Consider the following 18,858-nt stretch of genomic DNA (forward strand, 5'->3'; position numbering starts at 1 on the left):
GATGGATTACTGGATAAATGGTTGGAAACAAAAGAAATATGGATGAACATGGATGGATGGATGGATGGATGGATAGACAGACAGGCAGACAGACAGACAACATCGAATTGATGAATGGGTAGACCGTACAAACGGATGGATGGATGGATGGATGGAGGGATGGATAGTACAAACAGATGAATGCAAGAGAACGTGTTTGGATAAATTGATGAAGAGATGAATGATGGATGAAAGTATGGGGGGCTAGATGGAGAACAGAAAAATGGATATATGAGCAGAGAGATGAACAGATGATCACATAAGTAGGTGTATGGATTGATGGATGAATAGACAAATTTATAGGTTTATGAACTGATGGATGATGGATTATTGGAAGATAGCTGAACATTAATGAATGGATGGTCAGGATAGTAAAAATAATGGCATAGTAGTTGGATGGATGAAAAGATGATAGATAGATAGATAGATAGATAGATAGATAGATAGATAGATAGATAGATGGATGGATGGATGGATGGATGGATGGATGGATGGATGGATGGATGGATGGTACAGATGAATACATGAAAAGGTGTTTGGATGAATGGATAGATGGATAAATGATGGATGAAAGTATGTGAGGTTAGATAGATGAACAGATGATTGGGTAGATAGGCAGAGAGATGAACAGGTGATCACGTGTATTGATGGATGAATAGACAAATAAAGTTGTTTGGGTGGATGATTGGATGAATGGTTGGAAACAAAAGAAAGCTGCATGAACATGTATTAATGGATGGTTGGATAGTCAGGATAGGTATATTATTGGAATGGTAGATGAATGGATGGAAGCATGAAAAGATGAAAGTATGGGTAAATGTTTAGATGAATGAATCGATAAATGGACAATTAGATTATTGTGTGATAAATTGATGATGGATGAAGAGAATAATTTATAATGAACTGATGGATGAGTAAAGGTATTGGTGAGTGTTTGAATGAATGAATAAATAGATGGATGAATGTATGGGTAAGTGTTTTTTATGGATGGATGGACAGAAAGACAGATGAATGCATAACTATGTGATAGCATAATTAGATGAATGTATTGGATGAATGGACAAACGGATAAATAGATGAATGTGTAGAAAGATAAACGCATAAGTGTGTGGATGGATAAAAGCATAAATAAATGTGATTTATTGATGAGAGATAGATAGATAGATAGATGGATGGATAGATAGATAGATAGATAGATAGATAGATAGATAGATAGATAGATAGATAGATAGATAGATAGACGGACGGACGGACGGACGGACGGACGGACGGACGGACGGACGGACGGACGGACGGACGGACGGACGGACTGATGGATGGATGGATGGATGGACGGACGGCTTAATAGATAGATAGATAGATGGATGGATGGATGGATGGATGGACGGATAGATAGTCCATCTATGGATGGATGGATGGATGGACAGATAGATGGATAGATATATTGATAGATGGATGGACGGACGGATGGAAGGATGGATGCATGGATGGATGGATGGATGCATGGATAGATGGATGGACCGATAGATATATCGATGGATGGATGGACGGACGGACGGACAGATGGATGGACAGACAGATAGATAGATGGACGGATGGATGGACGGAGGGATAGATGGATAGATGTTTAACTGATATACAATATGAAATATTAAAGTAGGCTGTTTTGAAAGTGAGTATATAGTGCATATACACATAAGGTACATCAAAAGGAAAGGAAAAGGGGAAAAAACAGCTGGAAACATCTGCTTCTGGGCTTCTTGTCCAGCTTCCCCTTCCATTTTTGATGTGGGATAGAGAGAAAAAGAGAAAGGGAAAGAAAAAACAAGGAGCCAGCTACCCAGAACATCAAAGCTGTTGCCTAAATGTGCAAGCCCTCATTAGTTCTGCAAGCCTAACCAACCCGACTTATGACTGTGTTTGCTGGGGTGCACTTTGGCAAACACTTCAGAGGAGAGGCTCCTTTAAATTATAACTCCCACCCCCCGGCCCAGCTCTCCTGCTCCCACCCCTATCCACTGTAGCCTCTTCTGCCCACCCCATAACCCCCAAAACTCCCAATGCACACAAACACAGCACTCCCCCCCCCATACAGCACTCCACCCTATAATCTGGTGTGCAGCTGCAAGCATCTGCTCCACTCCCTCTCTCTTTTCCTAACCACCGAATTGATAAACACATCGATCAAAAACCCACTGACACACGGTGGACTGTGTGAAGTGACACAGGGACAGAGTTTCCTATTCATCTGCACTAGATCTGTCTAGATTCTGTGTGCGCTCATATGCACTTCCTTTCACCAGCACAAATTTATTAGGCACAGAATGTATAGTAAAGATGAGCGTTTTTGCTTGTCATGAAGCCGTAATAATTTCTTGTAGTATTCTGATTAAGCTCATAATCTTTACTTTATACTGAGTGGTCTTTTGCTTCACTGCTGATAATCTGGCATGCAGCTACTGAGTAATTTGGCAGCGCGAGGAAATAGTTGTTGCCAAGTTTTGTAAATTGGCAGCATCTAGTAGGTTACTTATTCATTAGCTTCAGTCAAAGCTGAATAATTAATCACAATATGGAAATGTGCTTCCAAACATTCACAGCAACAGATCCTTCAGTCGTAAATTATCACATAATGCACAGTTCTGAAAGAAACCTCTTCGAAAAGTGGTAGCTCACTGATTAATGGGACTTAAGGAAAGACTCATGCCCCAAATTTCATGACAGCATTTATTTATTTATTTTTAATTACTTTATTTTAAGGATTTTTATATATACACACACACAGAACAAGAACAAACATTGGCTCGTATTTTAGACAAGCAAAAGACAATATAAAAGAAAAACAACAAAGAAAAGAGACAAAAGAACAACAAAAAAAGGAAAGAAAAACGCACATCATAGTCACAAAACATACAATCGAAACTAGAGAGGGTGTATAGCTTAAACCTCATAGGGGTCACTGGATTGCTCTTAAGATGTAGATTTGTCAAATAAATCAAGAAATTGACCCCAAGCCAAAAATTTCTAGTGGAGCCAGTCCGTAGAAATCTGAGTCTTTCCATCTGAATAACGGATATCATATCAGAAATCCAGTTCTGAAATGAGGGGGGTAACGGGGATTTCCAATTATTAAGCAATAGTCTTTTAGCCACCACCATGCCTTGCATTAAAGAGTCTTGCACTGTTTGAGGGAGAGAAGATGTGTTCTGTGAAAATCCAAAGATGGCAAGTTCGGCATCTGGCAGAAAAAGTGTACTATAAGCCTTGGAGTACCAGTCAAATATGTTGGTCCAGAATCTGTTCAATAGGGGACAGAGCCAAAAGGCATGAGCAACCGTGTCCTCTGATATCTTGCATCTACATGACAGCATTTTTAAATTTACCCTCAAATGTCACCACTGTTTATTTTTATATTCGATTCTTTCAACCCATTCTGTTTTTCGTTAGACCATGGGACTAGACACTTGCAAATCATTGCTATTTGATTGATCTTGATTTTGAAAATAAGGTCAACATTACTATTATTAACAATTTCTGTTCTATTGTAAAAAATCTATGATCAGTTAGTCCTGTCAGCATATGTTTTTAGTTAATTGTAACTTATTAAACAAAGTTAATCATGTTCTAACTTAATTTTATAAGTTACACAAGATGTTTTAAGTCAGTTTAACCTAATATAAGTTCATTAGACTGAATTTAAGGCAACCGGGATTTTTTACAGGGTAGATTTTCAGTGCGGATCTTTATCACTTTTTAATCTTTTTTTTATATCTTTAAAAAAATCTACAGATTTTTCTCTGTTTAGCCCACTTTATTATGCTAATTAGGAATTATCATATTATTGTTTTATTTTTGTTCTTTTGTTGCTTTGATTACATCCTTTGTTCTCGTTTCATGAGTGGCATAAAAGCATACCAAAATAATTAAACATGTCGCCTGCCAAGGTTTTTCTAATGTAATATATATAAAGCAAATGATGAAGTCTTAAAATCAGCTTAAATACTATTACTAATGAATAACTACTAGTATATATTTAATAGTTACTATCTAATGAACTGGTACCAGTATGTAATGTGCGCATTTATTATATCACATTTATTGTGTATGGCCATACACCCAAAGTGCTTCACAATCATAAAGGGGTCTCTCCACACCACCACCAGTGTGCAGCATCCACTTCGATGATAAAAATGTTATGCAACCAGGATTCTTTTACAGTATACTATCTAATGAATAAGTTCTAGTATGTATTTATAGGTACTAGTATCTAATGAATGAGTACTGGTATCTAATAAAAAGAACTGTGTCTAATGAGTAAGCACTAGTATCTAACGAATAAGCACTATAGTATCAAATGAAAAAGTACCTGTACTTAATGGAAAATATACTAGTTAATAAAAATAAGTACTAGAAACATGAAAATAGATACTAGTGCGGGCTATTGATTAAAAGTCAAAACGGCTTGCCATAACATTTCATCTGTTAGGAGTTACTATTAAATATTTTGTACACATTATAAATAAAGTATTAGATTTTGGGGCAATTTAAAGTAGTATTGCTTTTATAAAAATACCTCGGATTCCTCTCTCTCAGTGCAGATGTTTAATGCTCTTTCATGAGTTAGACCACCGCTTTCATGAGTTCATTCATTGACATTTTAAATGCACACACCAGGATGCGCTTCGATGATATCGCGAGATCTCTGTCTCTCTCCAGCTTATCCCTCATATATCGCGAGAGCGAAGTGACTTGCGTGAAATTATCCTGTGTCGGTGCCTGAGGTGAGTAGGGATGTTGCAGAACGTTAAAATACAGGCTATGGTTTCGTCTAAAATAGATTCGATATTGCTGAAGTAATGTCATATGTTCGATCATATTTACATTAAATACCGGTGTCATTTATTATGTCAGTATGTAGGCTGGCTCTTGATATAACAGAATCTCTGCGTCGTGACAGAAATAAAAGATGCTAGACGTTAAAACAGCATCACTGCCTCCTGATGTGACATACGCCGCTTTACCATGAGACGGCAGTTTTGTCTTATGAATGATAACCATGAGATTCGAGGATCTCTTGCGTATTCATCAGCAGCCCACCTACAGCATGACATTAGAAATCATTCTTCATATCAGGCTTTTCTGATCTTAAATGATTGTTTCCAGTTGCCAGTGCGTTGAAATCATCTGCTCCTGAAAGCTGAATGTGATCAGACCTGGGCTTCGGTAGTTCTGCTGGATTTGAATTGTCATACTGGTCAACAGTTTCAGGTTTTCTGGCATTTACTACCCACATGATGTTGATGTCATCTCCATTTTATGGAGCATGCATGAGAAACCTTTCTTCTTGACAAACACATCTCATGAATCTGTCCACTTGTGCATCTCAATATGCCAGTCAACATATACATTATAATGTAATGTAGGTGTTTTAAATGATCTTTTAAAAAACAATCACATTTCAAACTGGATTAGGGATTGCATTTTATTTCACTAGCTGCTTTTATGTATATATATATATATATATATATATATATATATATATATATATATATTATGTATATATATATATATTATGTATATATATATATATATATATATATATATATATATATATATATATATATATATATATATATATATATATATATATATACTGTGCTTGACTCAATATTTCATGCACATTTATTTAATCAGTGCATGATGACAGTTATGAGTCATCTGAGATGGATTTGCAGATTAGCGCACTCACTGTAAGGCTTTTCAGGATGACCTTACATTAACATGACATCACTGAAATGTTTGCACGCTCTGGTTTTCAAGGATTACATTTTTTCATGCTCTGGTTACTGCTACATTTTTCCTAATGCAAAATAGGCTTTGCATTGGTGTAAAGTAATGAATTACAAATACTCAAATTACTGTAATAAAGTATTTTTTCTCAGGAATTGTACTTCACTAAGTAATAAGCAGTTTTAAAAATGTTTACTTTTACTTTTTAGTGCAATTTTAGTGCTGTATTATATACTTTTGCTGCGATATTAAAATTGTCCATTCATAACGCAAAAACGAGAGACTGTTTATACTACATGTCACTGATAAAAGGATGAAGAATGCCTAATGTTTGATCACTTAAATTGTGAAATGGCCTAAAACTGCAACTAAATGCACTACAGGATGTTACGTTTCCAAATACATGCACAAATTGCATGTATTGGGCTCTATTTTAACAATCTAGGCGCAAAGTGCATTAAGTGCTATTTTAAGAACAGAAAAATACGCTTTGTGCCCCGGCGCATGGTCTAACAGGATTGTGCTTAATCTCTTAATGAGTTATGGGTACAATTTGAGCAGAATGTGCATTAAACCAATCAGAGTCTCATCTCCCATTCCCTTTAAGAGTCAGTTGCCTCACGCCATGGCGCATTTGCTATTTACATGGCAGACCTTGTAAGAGGAAAAACTGAAAGCTTCACTAGCGAGAAAACGGTTAAACAGACCATCTGCACGAGGATAAAGAACTCCATTCGGCCTATTTACTTTCTCTTTACTTTACTTTTACTCTTTACTTTACTCCTTTACTTTCATGGATAAGGAAACAGTGTTGTACTCACTCCACTGAAGACATCTATTTGGCTAAAGATTTAATTTAGTTTATTAAGCGCAAAAGATTTGTTTCAAAACTCTTTCTGAATTCAGTTCTAATTTCCAGCAAACGAAGTTATATGCAAACACACGTCCTATTCTTATGCCCCATATGGTGATGTATACGTCTCCAAAACCCGACAGGTGGACAAATCTAAACTTGCTTTTATTAAAACAAATATAAATATGCATAAAATAAATAATATTACTACTAATAACATTATACAATTGCAAATTGTCATAAATAAACTGAAAAAAGCAACCCGAGATGAAGGCATGGAGGCAGTGGTTTTTATATTTATTTAGTAAATAATAATTTTTGTAACATTTTAATCCTTAATCTTTTTCATATGTAAAGATATTTGTGTATTGCTGTACATCCTCTGTGTATTAAGCAATGCGTACGTGTTTGGACCCGCATAGGTGCATAACTAACATGCTCTGCGCTGGACTTTAGACTTGCTTTTAATTGGTCAATGGTGCAGTCTGTTTCAGTTCCTCAAAATAGCAACGCGCCAACAATACGCCTTAACACACCTCCATTTTAGATCGCCAAACCCATGAGTCCACAAAGTGGTGCAAATGGATTTGCTATTTAAACAACGTGGCTCAAAACGTGAAAATTAGGTTTGCGCTGGTATGAAATTTACTACAAATCGCGCCAAACGAGTCTTGCGGGTGTATGATAGGGCCCTTACTGTCAATGTATGCAGCACCATCTTGTAGCTTGTTAATCAGTGTTCAAAGTGCATAATAAATATAAAAATATTGCCACAGCAAGATTTTCACACATTTTTTTTATATTATTAGGTTATACAGATTTTGGAAATGCATCAACCTGCTGTCCGGCGCCTTATTATAGGTGCGTAATGTGTTCCACATTAAATTAATCTCGCATATTAAATTTATATTCCATGAATAGTAAATCATTTACTCACAATTAGAAACACACTTAAACGAAAATAGCACTGATGTAAACTACATTTTTAGTTTACTCACTACTCTAGAGTACTCAGACACTTTTACTCTACTCGCACTCTATATTTTTGGCAAGTAACAGTCCTTTTACTTGAGTGTGTCTTTTCAGTTTAATTCTGTCTCTTCATGTTCCATGTGGCGCTTATTGTTTAAGAAATATGAAGTATGATTTTGCCCAGCCGCAGTTAGAGATCAAAGATCATGTAGTAATCATTTCAATTGCAGAGAGGTTTCTAGAAGAGTTTAAAAGAAGAACATTATGATCTTAGTAAGAGTCAATGTGTACTAATGTTATTATGTGATGTTGATGTTCAGAGAGTACAATGTGGTAGCAAATCCTCTTTTGGACGTGGCCAAACCCTAAATTGGAGGTAAGAAAAATTGAATGTTTTAGTAAAAAAAAAACTGAATTTTTCCTTTTCATATTGGTAAAGGTTAACCAGCTACCATGGGGAACATTTTTGGCAACCTTCTAAAGAGCCTCATTGGGAAAAAGGAGATGCGGATTTTGATGGTCGGGCTGGATGCAGCTGGAAAGACCACGATCTTGTACAAGCTTAAGCTGGGAGAGATAGTCACTACTATTCCTACTATTGGTAAAACATATATTTTTTTAGAGTTTATATGTTTAATATCGATTTATTAATGTTTTGTTTTCCATGTACACAGGACTTGATGCATGTTTTACGACTAGTGCCGGTGTATAATTTGTATCCCGATGTGTCTTATGACTAGGTTTTAATGTGGAGACTGTAGAGTACAAGAATATCAGCTTTACAGTGTGGGATGTTGGTGGCCAGGACAAAATCCGACCTCTGTGGCGTCACTACTTTCAGAACACACAAGGTGAGAGGACAGCTCATAATGGATGCAGAAACAATTAAATACACTTAAATACACAACTCCCAAATAGAACTTTGACTGAAATCACGAATACACACACACACACACACACCACACACACACACCAGATAAGAGACTTCTATAAAGGTCTGAGAACATTTCTTCCTAATTTCAAATAAAATTATTATTTTAAGGGTTTTTTTGTTGTTGTTTTTTTTTTCAGAAAAGGACATTTGATCAAAATAAATGTTTTCATGTTGTGATTAAGCATCAGGGTTATTCCTTCAAATAAGGATTTCTTAACTCTTCTGAAATTAAAACATTGAAATTGTGTTGTACAAAAAAACATATTTGAAAACATATTTGAAACATTTTCTTGGCACCGAAAAAATGAAAAGAAAAAATGTCACAGAATGAAACAGAAATTATATTGCATATCTATTAATTGTTTATCCATACGAACTGGGGATTGTCAAGTCCTTGCCTAATTTTTCCAATAGCTGTATACACTCACTGTCAGGATTCTGCCACTCCGGTCTTGTTAATTCTTGTTTTGTGGCAGAGTCCAGACACTAGTCCTGTCATGTCTTGTATGTTGTGCTCTGCTCGAGTTTTCTTAGGTCGAACACTCATTTTCTGTCATTGTGTGTTTTTTGTATGATCGCCGTCTCGGCCACACTCAGGTCGTGTGTGCTCCCACTTTCTGGGGACATGTGATCTCGTCCTGGTGTTTGTTCTGTCTGCAGCATGGTGTTTCATTCTCAGTGTCTCAGTCTAGTTGGTTTTGGTTGGTGCTGGGGTGCGCGTTCCATGTGTGAGTGCACGGTAGGCATGGGCCGGTATAAGGTTCTGACGGTATGATAACCTTGGATAATAATATCATGGTTTCACGGTATTGTGATCACTGCTTTAAAATATATATTTTTAAATGTCTTAGTAAAAAACTAAAACTTTTTTCCTTTTGAACTTTATTTTGAGAAACATTTAAAATATTTTGGAACAATAAACATGTCAGAGTTAATTAATTATTGACTTCTGTTGTCTTCATTAGTTTCAAAAACAGATTTTATTTTTACAATTGTAAATTTACAAATGTACTTGTGTTTTGTGTTCAGTCTTCTGTTGGTGTTAAGTTTACATGCGTCGCGTGCTTTAGTGTTCACGTGAACATGCGGTTAATGAGTTCTCTCAGTGGCTGTGTGTTCTAGTCTCGTTTTAAGTAAGCACATGACTTTTGTTGTTTTTTTGTGTCATGTGCTCTCCTGTCTATTGTCTAGTCCCACCCTCCTTGTTAACCCATTATTAGTTTATTATGTTTGTTTGTTTGTTTGTTTGTTTGTTAATTATTTCTGTTTATAGTCTCCCCATGTCTGCTGTCCTTTGCCAATTCATCGTCGTACATGATCCTGTCCTGTCGTGTCTAGCTCCCCTGCCAGCCCAGTTTGTTTGTTTTGCTAATGTTTTCCTCCTCAAGGTTGTTTTTTTAGTCTTTTTATTTAATTTTATAATATTAAAATAAATATTATATTTTAAGTTACTGCATTCAAGTCCTCGCTTCTTTTCCCTTCCTGAAACCGTGGCACTCACATGCTGTTAAAAATTGTTTTTAGAGAAGTACATCAAGTTTGCATTTATTTGATCAAAGATATTGTAAAACACATAAGAATACATCTACAAACAGTAAACAGTACTTTAAGCTCATGGGATCTTTATGAAGGAACAATTCACCCCAAGAGCTGTTAATTAACTTTAGCTCATTCAATGTGTAGATGACTTTTTTGTTCAGTACAACATTACAATGATAGCTCAAAAATGAAAATACAATTTTTTGTAATCATTGACATTCATAGTAGAAAAAACAGGTTCTATTGAAGTCAGTGGATACCAGTTTTCAACATTCTTCAAAATATATTCTTATGTCTTCAGGACATAATTTTCATATTTGGTAAACTATGCTTTTGAATATTTTTTTTAGCAAAACCATTGTTTTGGTTATTAATGAAATGCAAGTGAATGACTGTTCCCAAATAAAAACACGAACACATACAGCAAAATTACTACTCGTGGCTCCTGGTGATACAATAAGGTTTAATAAGCAAATTTATCAGTGTGTGCAAGAAACTGAGCATTATTTAAACATTATTACCTATAATCCACAACCTTGCGTAATGATGCATATCAAACATTGAAAATCAGTGAAAAGTCATGCATTTTGGCTGCCTGTATGCTTCCCCACATTATTAATTACTTGCTTACATTAGGGATGTGTAAAGGATACTCACTTAATGGATAATTATCTAAATTTTGTTAATTTTATCACAAGTTGTACAGCAGAGAATTGTTTGCAGTTTAAAATTAGTAAGACGAAAGAACTGTGTAATGGGACAAACAAAATACGAACATTTTGTGACCCTTTGCTAATTAATAGGGAGTTCTTTTAAATATTTAGGTGTGGAAATTGACTTTCAAATTGATTTTCTTTTGATAAACACAGAGAATGTTTTTAAAATGCTCAGCAGTGGCTGAGTTTGAGAAAGCTGAGAAGTTTTGATATTGTAATGTGAAGGGGGACACTGACAAGGAAGTGCAGATGCAAATGCAGAGTTTATTATGCAGAGAATGGTCAGGCAAGCAACAGTTAACACAGGAGAAAACAGATGTATACGGGTAATCCAGAGTCATGGTCAATAAACAGGCTGATGGTCAAAAGGCAGGCAGCAGACAACAAACAAACAAACAAACAAACAAACGGTCAAAACCGGCAAGGCAAGGAAACCGCATCACAATGTTCACAATCAGTATAACAAGACTCAACAATGTGTGTGTGTTTGAGAGGTGTGTGTATATATATATATATATATATATATATATATATATATATATATATACATATATATATATATACATACATACATACATACATACATACATATATACATACAGTCTGTGTAATTAGTCCTGAACAGCTTCATCTTCATGGATCTAGGCCAGGTGTGTGAGTGGTGCATGACTGGATATGTAGTTCTTTTGCTGGCAGATTTGTTGTTCTCCAGCGATCTGCCTCTGTGGAAGACTCTTCCCATCCTTTACAAGTTACTTCCTACAAGAAGACATTTATTCTTACTGCCATTGGTTTTTAAAAAGGATTTTTAAAACCGAATTTTTTAAAATAATTGTGTAAGTGTATTTAGGTTTTGTTGTTGTGTGTGAGCCTATGTCTAAAGACAATTTTCTAGCCCCTGTGGAATAGACAATAAAGATTATTGAACTGAATTACATTCATTGCATAGCAATATTTCATTTCCCATGTATTTTGAAGGTCTGATCTTCGTGGTGGACAGCAATGACCGTGAGCGAGTGAACGAAGCCAGAGAAGAGCTGATGAGGATGCTGGCTGAGGATGAACTGAGAGATGCTGTACTCCTCGTCTTTGCCAACAAGCAGGCAAGAGCATTCCTAATTATTATTTCTTCATGCTTCTGTGTTCTTCAAATCAGAAACAATTCCCTGGTGTTAACATTGCATTGCCATTTAGTATGTGCATTAGCTTCATTGAGTTGTTGATAATGAAGAAGTGTCGATGTAGCTGCTGTGTTTTGATGTATGTTTGTGTATTGATGCTGAGGAATGAGAAGAGCAGCATCTGTAAGACAGAAAATGTTCCTCGGGCCTGCTTTCTCAGAGCGCTTGTATGTATTTGCAACGTCTTCCAGATGGCAGAGAGGTGAAAGCAGACTATTTTTGATCTGGATGGGCTCTCTGATGATTTGGAGAGCTCATTGGCGGCAGTGGTTGTTGAGGTCTGCCACTGATGTGTTGAGCAGTTTTGACCACCCGCTGAAGGTCTCTCTGATCTGATGGTGTGCAGCTGCTATATCATAGTGTGATAGAGTAGGTCACGATGCGCCCAACACTAAATCTGTAAAAGGATTTAAGTCAATGTGCGCAAAGGGTTTTAGACAGTGAGTGGTTATGGGAAAATAAATAATTATAAGAATATAATTGTAATAAATTGTATATTGTTCGAGAGCTATTATGATGATTACTTTAAGGATACTTTGTGAGAATAAATTGTGAAGTGTAAAAGATTTTTTTAATTTCGTGAATACCGTGACATGTAAATAAGTGGGCGTGGCAAACTTACAAACCTTGAAACTGAGTGAAGCACTGACTGAAGTGCTCAAACTAATGTCAACAATCTGAGGTGAACTTTTACCTGTGATTAAGATTGACTGTTATGGATTATCGACTTGAAACTGAATAACTCCATGCACAATATTCCTCAGGGTGTGTAGGTGTGTGTATATGTATATATATATATATATATATATATATATATATATATATATAAGGGATGCACTTAAATGAAACTGAATCCGAAAAAAAGGAAAAAGAGGAAGCCAAGGCCGAAAACCGAAACTGAAACACCAATTATTAGTACAATTGCATTTATGGCATAGGTCTCAAACTCAGTTGCTGGAGGGTCCGCAGCTCTGCACAGTTTTGTTCCAACCTTAATCAGACGCACCTGATCCAACTAATCAAGGTGTTCAAAACTACTCCTGAACACCTTGATTAGTTGGATCAGCTGTATTTGATTAGGGTTGGAGCAAAATTGTGCAGAGCTGCGGACCTCCAGGACTTGAGCTTGTGACCTAGGATTTAAGGCTATGACTGTGTACTAACCTTACTAAAATTAAGGCATTGCATGAATTAATATTAAAGAGTCAAAGAGTATGTCAATTACAAATTATGAAAATATTTATTTAGCATTTTGCAACAATGGGTTATTACTTCTATGTATGTTGACTTCAGACAGAAAACATCAAGCTGTTGTCTGATTGACATTTGAGAAAGAATTGAGAAAGTGTATTTAAATAGGGCCAGTGCATAAATTAACACTGTTGTATATAGTAAAACATCTCAAGTTCATCTCAAACACCTCAAACATCTCAGTTTCTCGTGTCTGTACACTGTAAATGTATAAAAGACAGCAACTGGGAACGAATGAAAAGCTTTTACTTATATGACTACTATGGGAGTAACTCTTAAATGCAGGTCATTTAAACTACATTAACTGCACTGATAGATGAGAAACCTGTTGATTCAGTTTCCTGAAATATTTAAATAAAATCAAGTGAAATAATATTAGGAAAAAGTTTTTTTGCTACAGTGGTGTTGTTTTGCTACTGAAAAGTAAATAGAATTGCATTGTAAGTTATTATTAGCATTTCAGCCAGACTTCATGACTGTCAGTGTTACAGAGTGGTTGTGATGCTCTTATTGCATGTGTCTACACAATAAATGTCAAAGTATACTTAGTGTTTTACATGTACAGATGCAATGCTTTTCAAGTAAACTCCATATAATAGTGTGCTAACACAGGCTCCTGTGTTTATCCCTCACACAACAGCTTGTCAATGTGAGTGTCTGTCTTTGTCTTCGGTAGTTTGTTGTTCTGCCTTATCTGTTTCTTTTACAAATGTTTTCAGTGTTAACACCTTGTGGCCAAATCTCATATGGCACACTTCTGGTAAACAAATGAACATACAGTATCTTATTCTTTGATTTGGCTTTCCGAAAATGGGGTTAACATGTTAACAAAGGTTCGGCGGCAAAACCACGCCTTACTTTGTCTCCTTAACCAATCACCTACTTTCTAAAACTTATTTGAGGCAGATCAGCCCTCTAGCGTTTTTCTTCTCATTCTTTCGGACCCAGCCTCCCTCCCTCCATTTCCTCGCATCCCATTCCCATACAATCCTATAACCCTCACTTCACTTTTAGGATTGAATTGAATTGTTAAATGGGGGGTCCTTACTAACCTTACTAAAATTAAGGCATTGCATGAATTAATATTAAAGAGTCAAAGAGTATGTCAATTACAAATTATGAAAATATTTATTTAGCATTTTGAAACAATGGGTTATTACTTCTGTGTATGGGGACTTCAGACAGAAAACATCAAGCTGTTGTCTGATTGACATTTGAGAAAGAATTGAGAAAGTGTATTTAAATAGGGCCAGTGCATAAATTAACACTGTTGTATATAGTAGCCTAAGTCAGAACAGAATAGTCTACCTATAATAATTTAAGACACTTTCTTGCAGGATTTCATATTAGACAATAAGGGCGCATGCTCCACATTCTAGTGCACAGAGACGAGGCTTTTTTTTTTCTACGCTCTGATCTCCCTCTTCTGTTTGTTTTGTCTGCGTTGTTTCATGATAAAAATCTTTCGACTGGAAACCTACAATGCACTTTATATTTATATATATATATATATATATATATATATATATATATATATATATATATATATATATATATATATATATATATATATATATATATATATATATATTAAACTGTATTACATTAAAGTTGTGATGGTAATTTCCTAATTTATTAATATTTTACATAAGTAGAAAAAATTACTTAAATGATATTAATAATTTTTGTACATTTTATAATAAACTGCTTACCATAAAAACATAAACAATTTGATTTATAACATAATTGAGTTCAATGTTGAATAGTACACTAGTGAAGTTGCTTGCACCTGCCTTTGCCTTGATTTGCTCGCTGATGTCTTCTGCATTGTCCATTCATTCACAACATTTAATTTCAGTTAGTTTTTTTGTAGTTCAACAAATAAACAAACAAAAGGTTACATTAAATAAACTATGACAATCTCTGTTAAATTTGTTTTCTCCAACCATCATTCTCCCTCTCGTCAGATGGGATGGCAGACCAAATAAGTTACCATAGGCCAACTTTGGCCCGCGGGCCCTACTTTGGGCTTGTCTGTTCTAGTGCCTGCCCCATGAGAAATGTATTCAGGGGCTGCTGTGTTACACTAATAAAAATTAAAGTTAGTTCTATCTAGGAACAAATCAACTGAGGTCATAAAATCACAAGAAAGTGAATTGAATAAAAGAAAAAAAATGTAAGGTAATGTAATCTTTGAAGTATTTGTTTATTTATTAAAACCCTTAATTTTTACGTCAACTTACATACGCAACTGTCCATTAATCTGCTTCTGATACTCTAATTCAGTTAGTGGACATGAAGTTGCAAAGTTAGATCGACAGAATGCTTAAAGAGAACCATCAAAATAAAGTGTAACAAAAGTATCTATCTGAAGTATCTGAAGAGTCTGCATTATGTGTATCCATAGTAAGATATGTATGTTTCTGTCTCACTGCACAGGATCTGCCAAATGCCATGAATGCTGCAGAAATCACAGATAAGCTTGGTCTCCACTCCCTACGTCATCGTAACTGGTATATCCAAGCCACTTGCGCCACCAGTGGAGATGGTCTATATGAGGGTTTGGATTGGCTGGCCAACCAACTCAAGAACAAGAAATGAGGAAATCTGGATCTAGGCAATACCGGTAGGAGCGGAGCACCTGAGTGGAAGCTCATCAGGGAGCACCAATGGTTTCCAAGTTTCTTTCATTCTGTTTACAAGCTGAGGCCAATGGGAGTTGGGTCATCCCAGACAGTGTATCCCCTCACTACACCCTAAATAACAGATCTGTGAGATGATTGGGGTGGAACCCGTGATTCATGCTCATATTTACTAGCAACGATAGATAGATAGATTCTCATGTGATTCAAACATCTCAGTTTCTCGTGTCTGTACACTGTAAATGTATAAAAGACAGCAACTGGGAGCGAATGAAAAGCTTTTACTTATATGACTACTATGGGAGTAACTCTTAAATGCAGGTCATTTAAACTACATTAACTGCACTGATAGATGAGAAACCTGTTGATTCAGTTTCCTGAAATATTTAAATAAAATCAAGTGAAATAATATTAGGAAAAAAAGTTTTTTTGCTACAGTGGTGTTGTTTTGCTACTGAAAAGTAAATAGAATTGCATTGTAAGTTATTATTAGCATTTCAGCCAGACTTCATGACTGTCAGTGTTACAGAGTGGTTGTGATGCTCTTATTGCATGTATCTACACAATAAATGTCAAAGTATACTTAGTGTTTTACATGTACAGATGCAATGCTTTTCAAGTAAACTCCATATAATAGTGTGCTAACACAGGCTCCTGTGTTTATCCCTCACACAACAGCTTGTCAATGTGAGTGTCTGTCTTTGTCTTCGGTAGTTTGTTGTTCTGCCTTATCTGTTTCTTTTCCAAATGTTTTCAGTGTTAACACCTTGTGGCCAAATCTCATATGGCACACTTCTGGTAAACAAATGAACATACAGTATCTTATTCTTTGATTTAGCTTTCCGAAAATGGGGTTAACATGTTAACAAAGGTTCGGCGGCAAAACCACGCCTTACTTTGTCTCCTTAACCAATCACCTACTTTCTAAAACTTATTTGAGGCAGATCAGCCCTCTAGCGTTTTTCTTCTCATTCTTTCGGACCCAGTCTAACTCCTTCCATTTCCTCACTTCCCATTCCCATACAATCCTAAAACCCTCTCTTCACTTTTAGGTTGAATTGGGGGGTCCAATCACTCTACCAAAATATTACAGAGACGGTACCCCCACTCTGAGTCTTTGGTCATCATCGTAGGATGCCCGATTAACCTACCTAACTGTTCACGGTTTATCCTCTTACTTCCGTTTCCCTTCATCCCACTGTTCTCTAACCATCCCCTTCATCCCTACATCCTTACAATAAAGTCTAGAAGTGTGGCATGGTCCATGCCGATGAAGTTGCTTATAAATGCTTATAAAGTTCAACACACTTTCGACAAACACTTCTGTTGTTTTTGTCAAACAGAGCTCTCGCAAGCACCCTTCTGAAGGCTAAAATAATGTATGTGACACCCTATGATGTTAAGGATAGGACTTAACAGATATGCATACATGATGGCCATTGTAAAACCACAAGACTGTGAGTGCACATGATGTGTACCAATTGGGAATGGGTCTGAGGCACGGATTGAGCAAACTTTTACTTGACATTAAAATCTTTGAAACATCACAAAATTGGGGACTCAGTGAGAGACTGCGAGGGGTTATGATGCTATTTGGGCTGGAATTTGATATTAAAACATCAAATAGTGGGTTCTTATGAAAACTAAAATGATGAATGGGACACCATACTGTCTTATGGACTTAACGGACATGCACACATGGTTTAAAGTGGACCTGAATTGGTCCGTTTGCAATTAAGCCTGAGCCGAGCTTCTGCCCATTATTAAAACCTGTCTTATGTCACAAAAGTATGGACTCAGAGAAAGACTGCAGAGGTTTAGGATTGGCCTTCAGGACAGACTTGGCAGAAGTGCACCTCAAGGGCATATTGTGGCTGTTTGTGAGCACACTTATGAAAGCCTGAATGAAGAATGAGACACCCTACAGTCTTGTAGACTTACCAGACACAAAGTCCTTAAGTCCCCTAAGCAAACATGAACTGTGCCAATTGGGATTGGGCCTGAGACACAGTCTCAGAGCAGACCGCTACCCAACAGTCAGAAGGGCATAAAGCCGCCTCAAAGAGATGTGTTTTTGAGTGCCTTTCTGAAAGCAGAAATTATGAACTGGACACCCTACGGTCTCATGGACTTAACAGACACAGAATCCTTAAGTCTGCAAAATCCCAATTTGGAACTGAGCCGGGGACATTCTCTGACTCAGAGGAAGACTGCAAGAGTTTGGAGTGCTATTTGAGATTGGGTATCAGTGCAGACCCATAGAGAGCTAATTGTGATCACCTCATGTTCTAAAACCTCATGGTCCTAACAGACAGACAATATGACGATCCAAGAAGTGTAGAAGAGATCCAGATATTCCTCTCATTGGTAGCCTAGGACTGGATCTTAATGGGACAACCCAGAAAGACTTTTGTTTTCAGGAAGCCAAGGCAGTAAAGGTGGCAAAACTATAACGATAATGGGGTACATGCACAGCTAAAGTTTTTCAGCCACCAATAAACTTCCAGTGAAAGGTTTATGAGAGGTCAGGAGCAGCAGGCAAGTGTATGTCGCAGAACAGTTGAATTTAATGCAGTGCTTCTTGTCCGGTCTGAAACCGACTTTATATCGTATATCAATCAGGCAGTAAAGATCATTGATTTTTAAAGAAACCAGATCTTAAACTTCGATTTTGTAATGGCATGGCAGTTCCTCGGAAGCGCTTGAGCTGGCTTACTGAAAATTTAAAGTCCTTGTGCGCATACCCCATCCCACCCAATTTAAGTGGTACTAAACTGCAGTGGAAATGCTAACCGGTGCCTACCAAAACTGAAGCGAATCAGACTGTGCAGTGAAAAAGAGGCTAAAGACCTTGTGTCTGCAAGACCCCAAATTAACATCGGGGGCTCTATTTTGATGATCCATGCGCAAAGTCCAAAGCGCAGGGCGCAAACGCATTAAG

At 36.5% G+C, this 18,858-nt stretch overlaps 1 protein-coding gene across 1 annotated transcript; it reads left to right on the top strand.

Annotated features, from left to right (window-relative positions):
• Positions 1-4,732: 4,732 nt before the first annotated feature.
• On the top strand, positions 4,733-18,858 carry arf3a (ADP-ribosylation factor 3a). The gene is made up of 5 exons (XM_056449824.1): positions 4,733-4,820; positions 8,094-8,255; positions 8,395-8,505; positions 11,822-11,946; positions 15,715-18,858. Exons 2-5 carry the CDS (start codon positions 8,108-8,110, stop codon positions 15,874-15,876), a joined length of 546 nt encoding a protein of 181 aa, XP_056305799.1. The 5' UTR covers positions 4,733-4,820; positions 8,094-8,107; the 3' UTR covers positions 15,877-18,858.

Source organism: Danio aesculapii, chromosome 23, assembly GCF_903798145.1.
Source record: "Danio aesculapii chromosome 23, fDanAes4.1, whole genome shotgun sequence".
Classification (NCBI taxonomy): domain Eukaryota; kingdom Metazoa; phylum Chordata; class Actinopteri; order Cypriniformes; family Danionidae; genus Danio; species Danio aesculapii.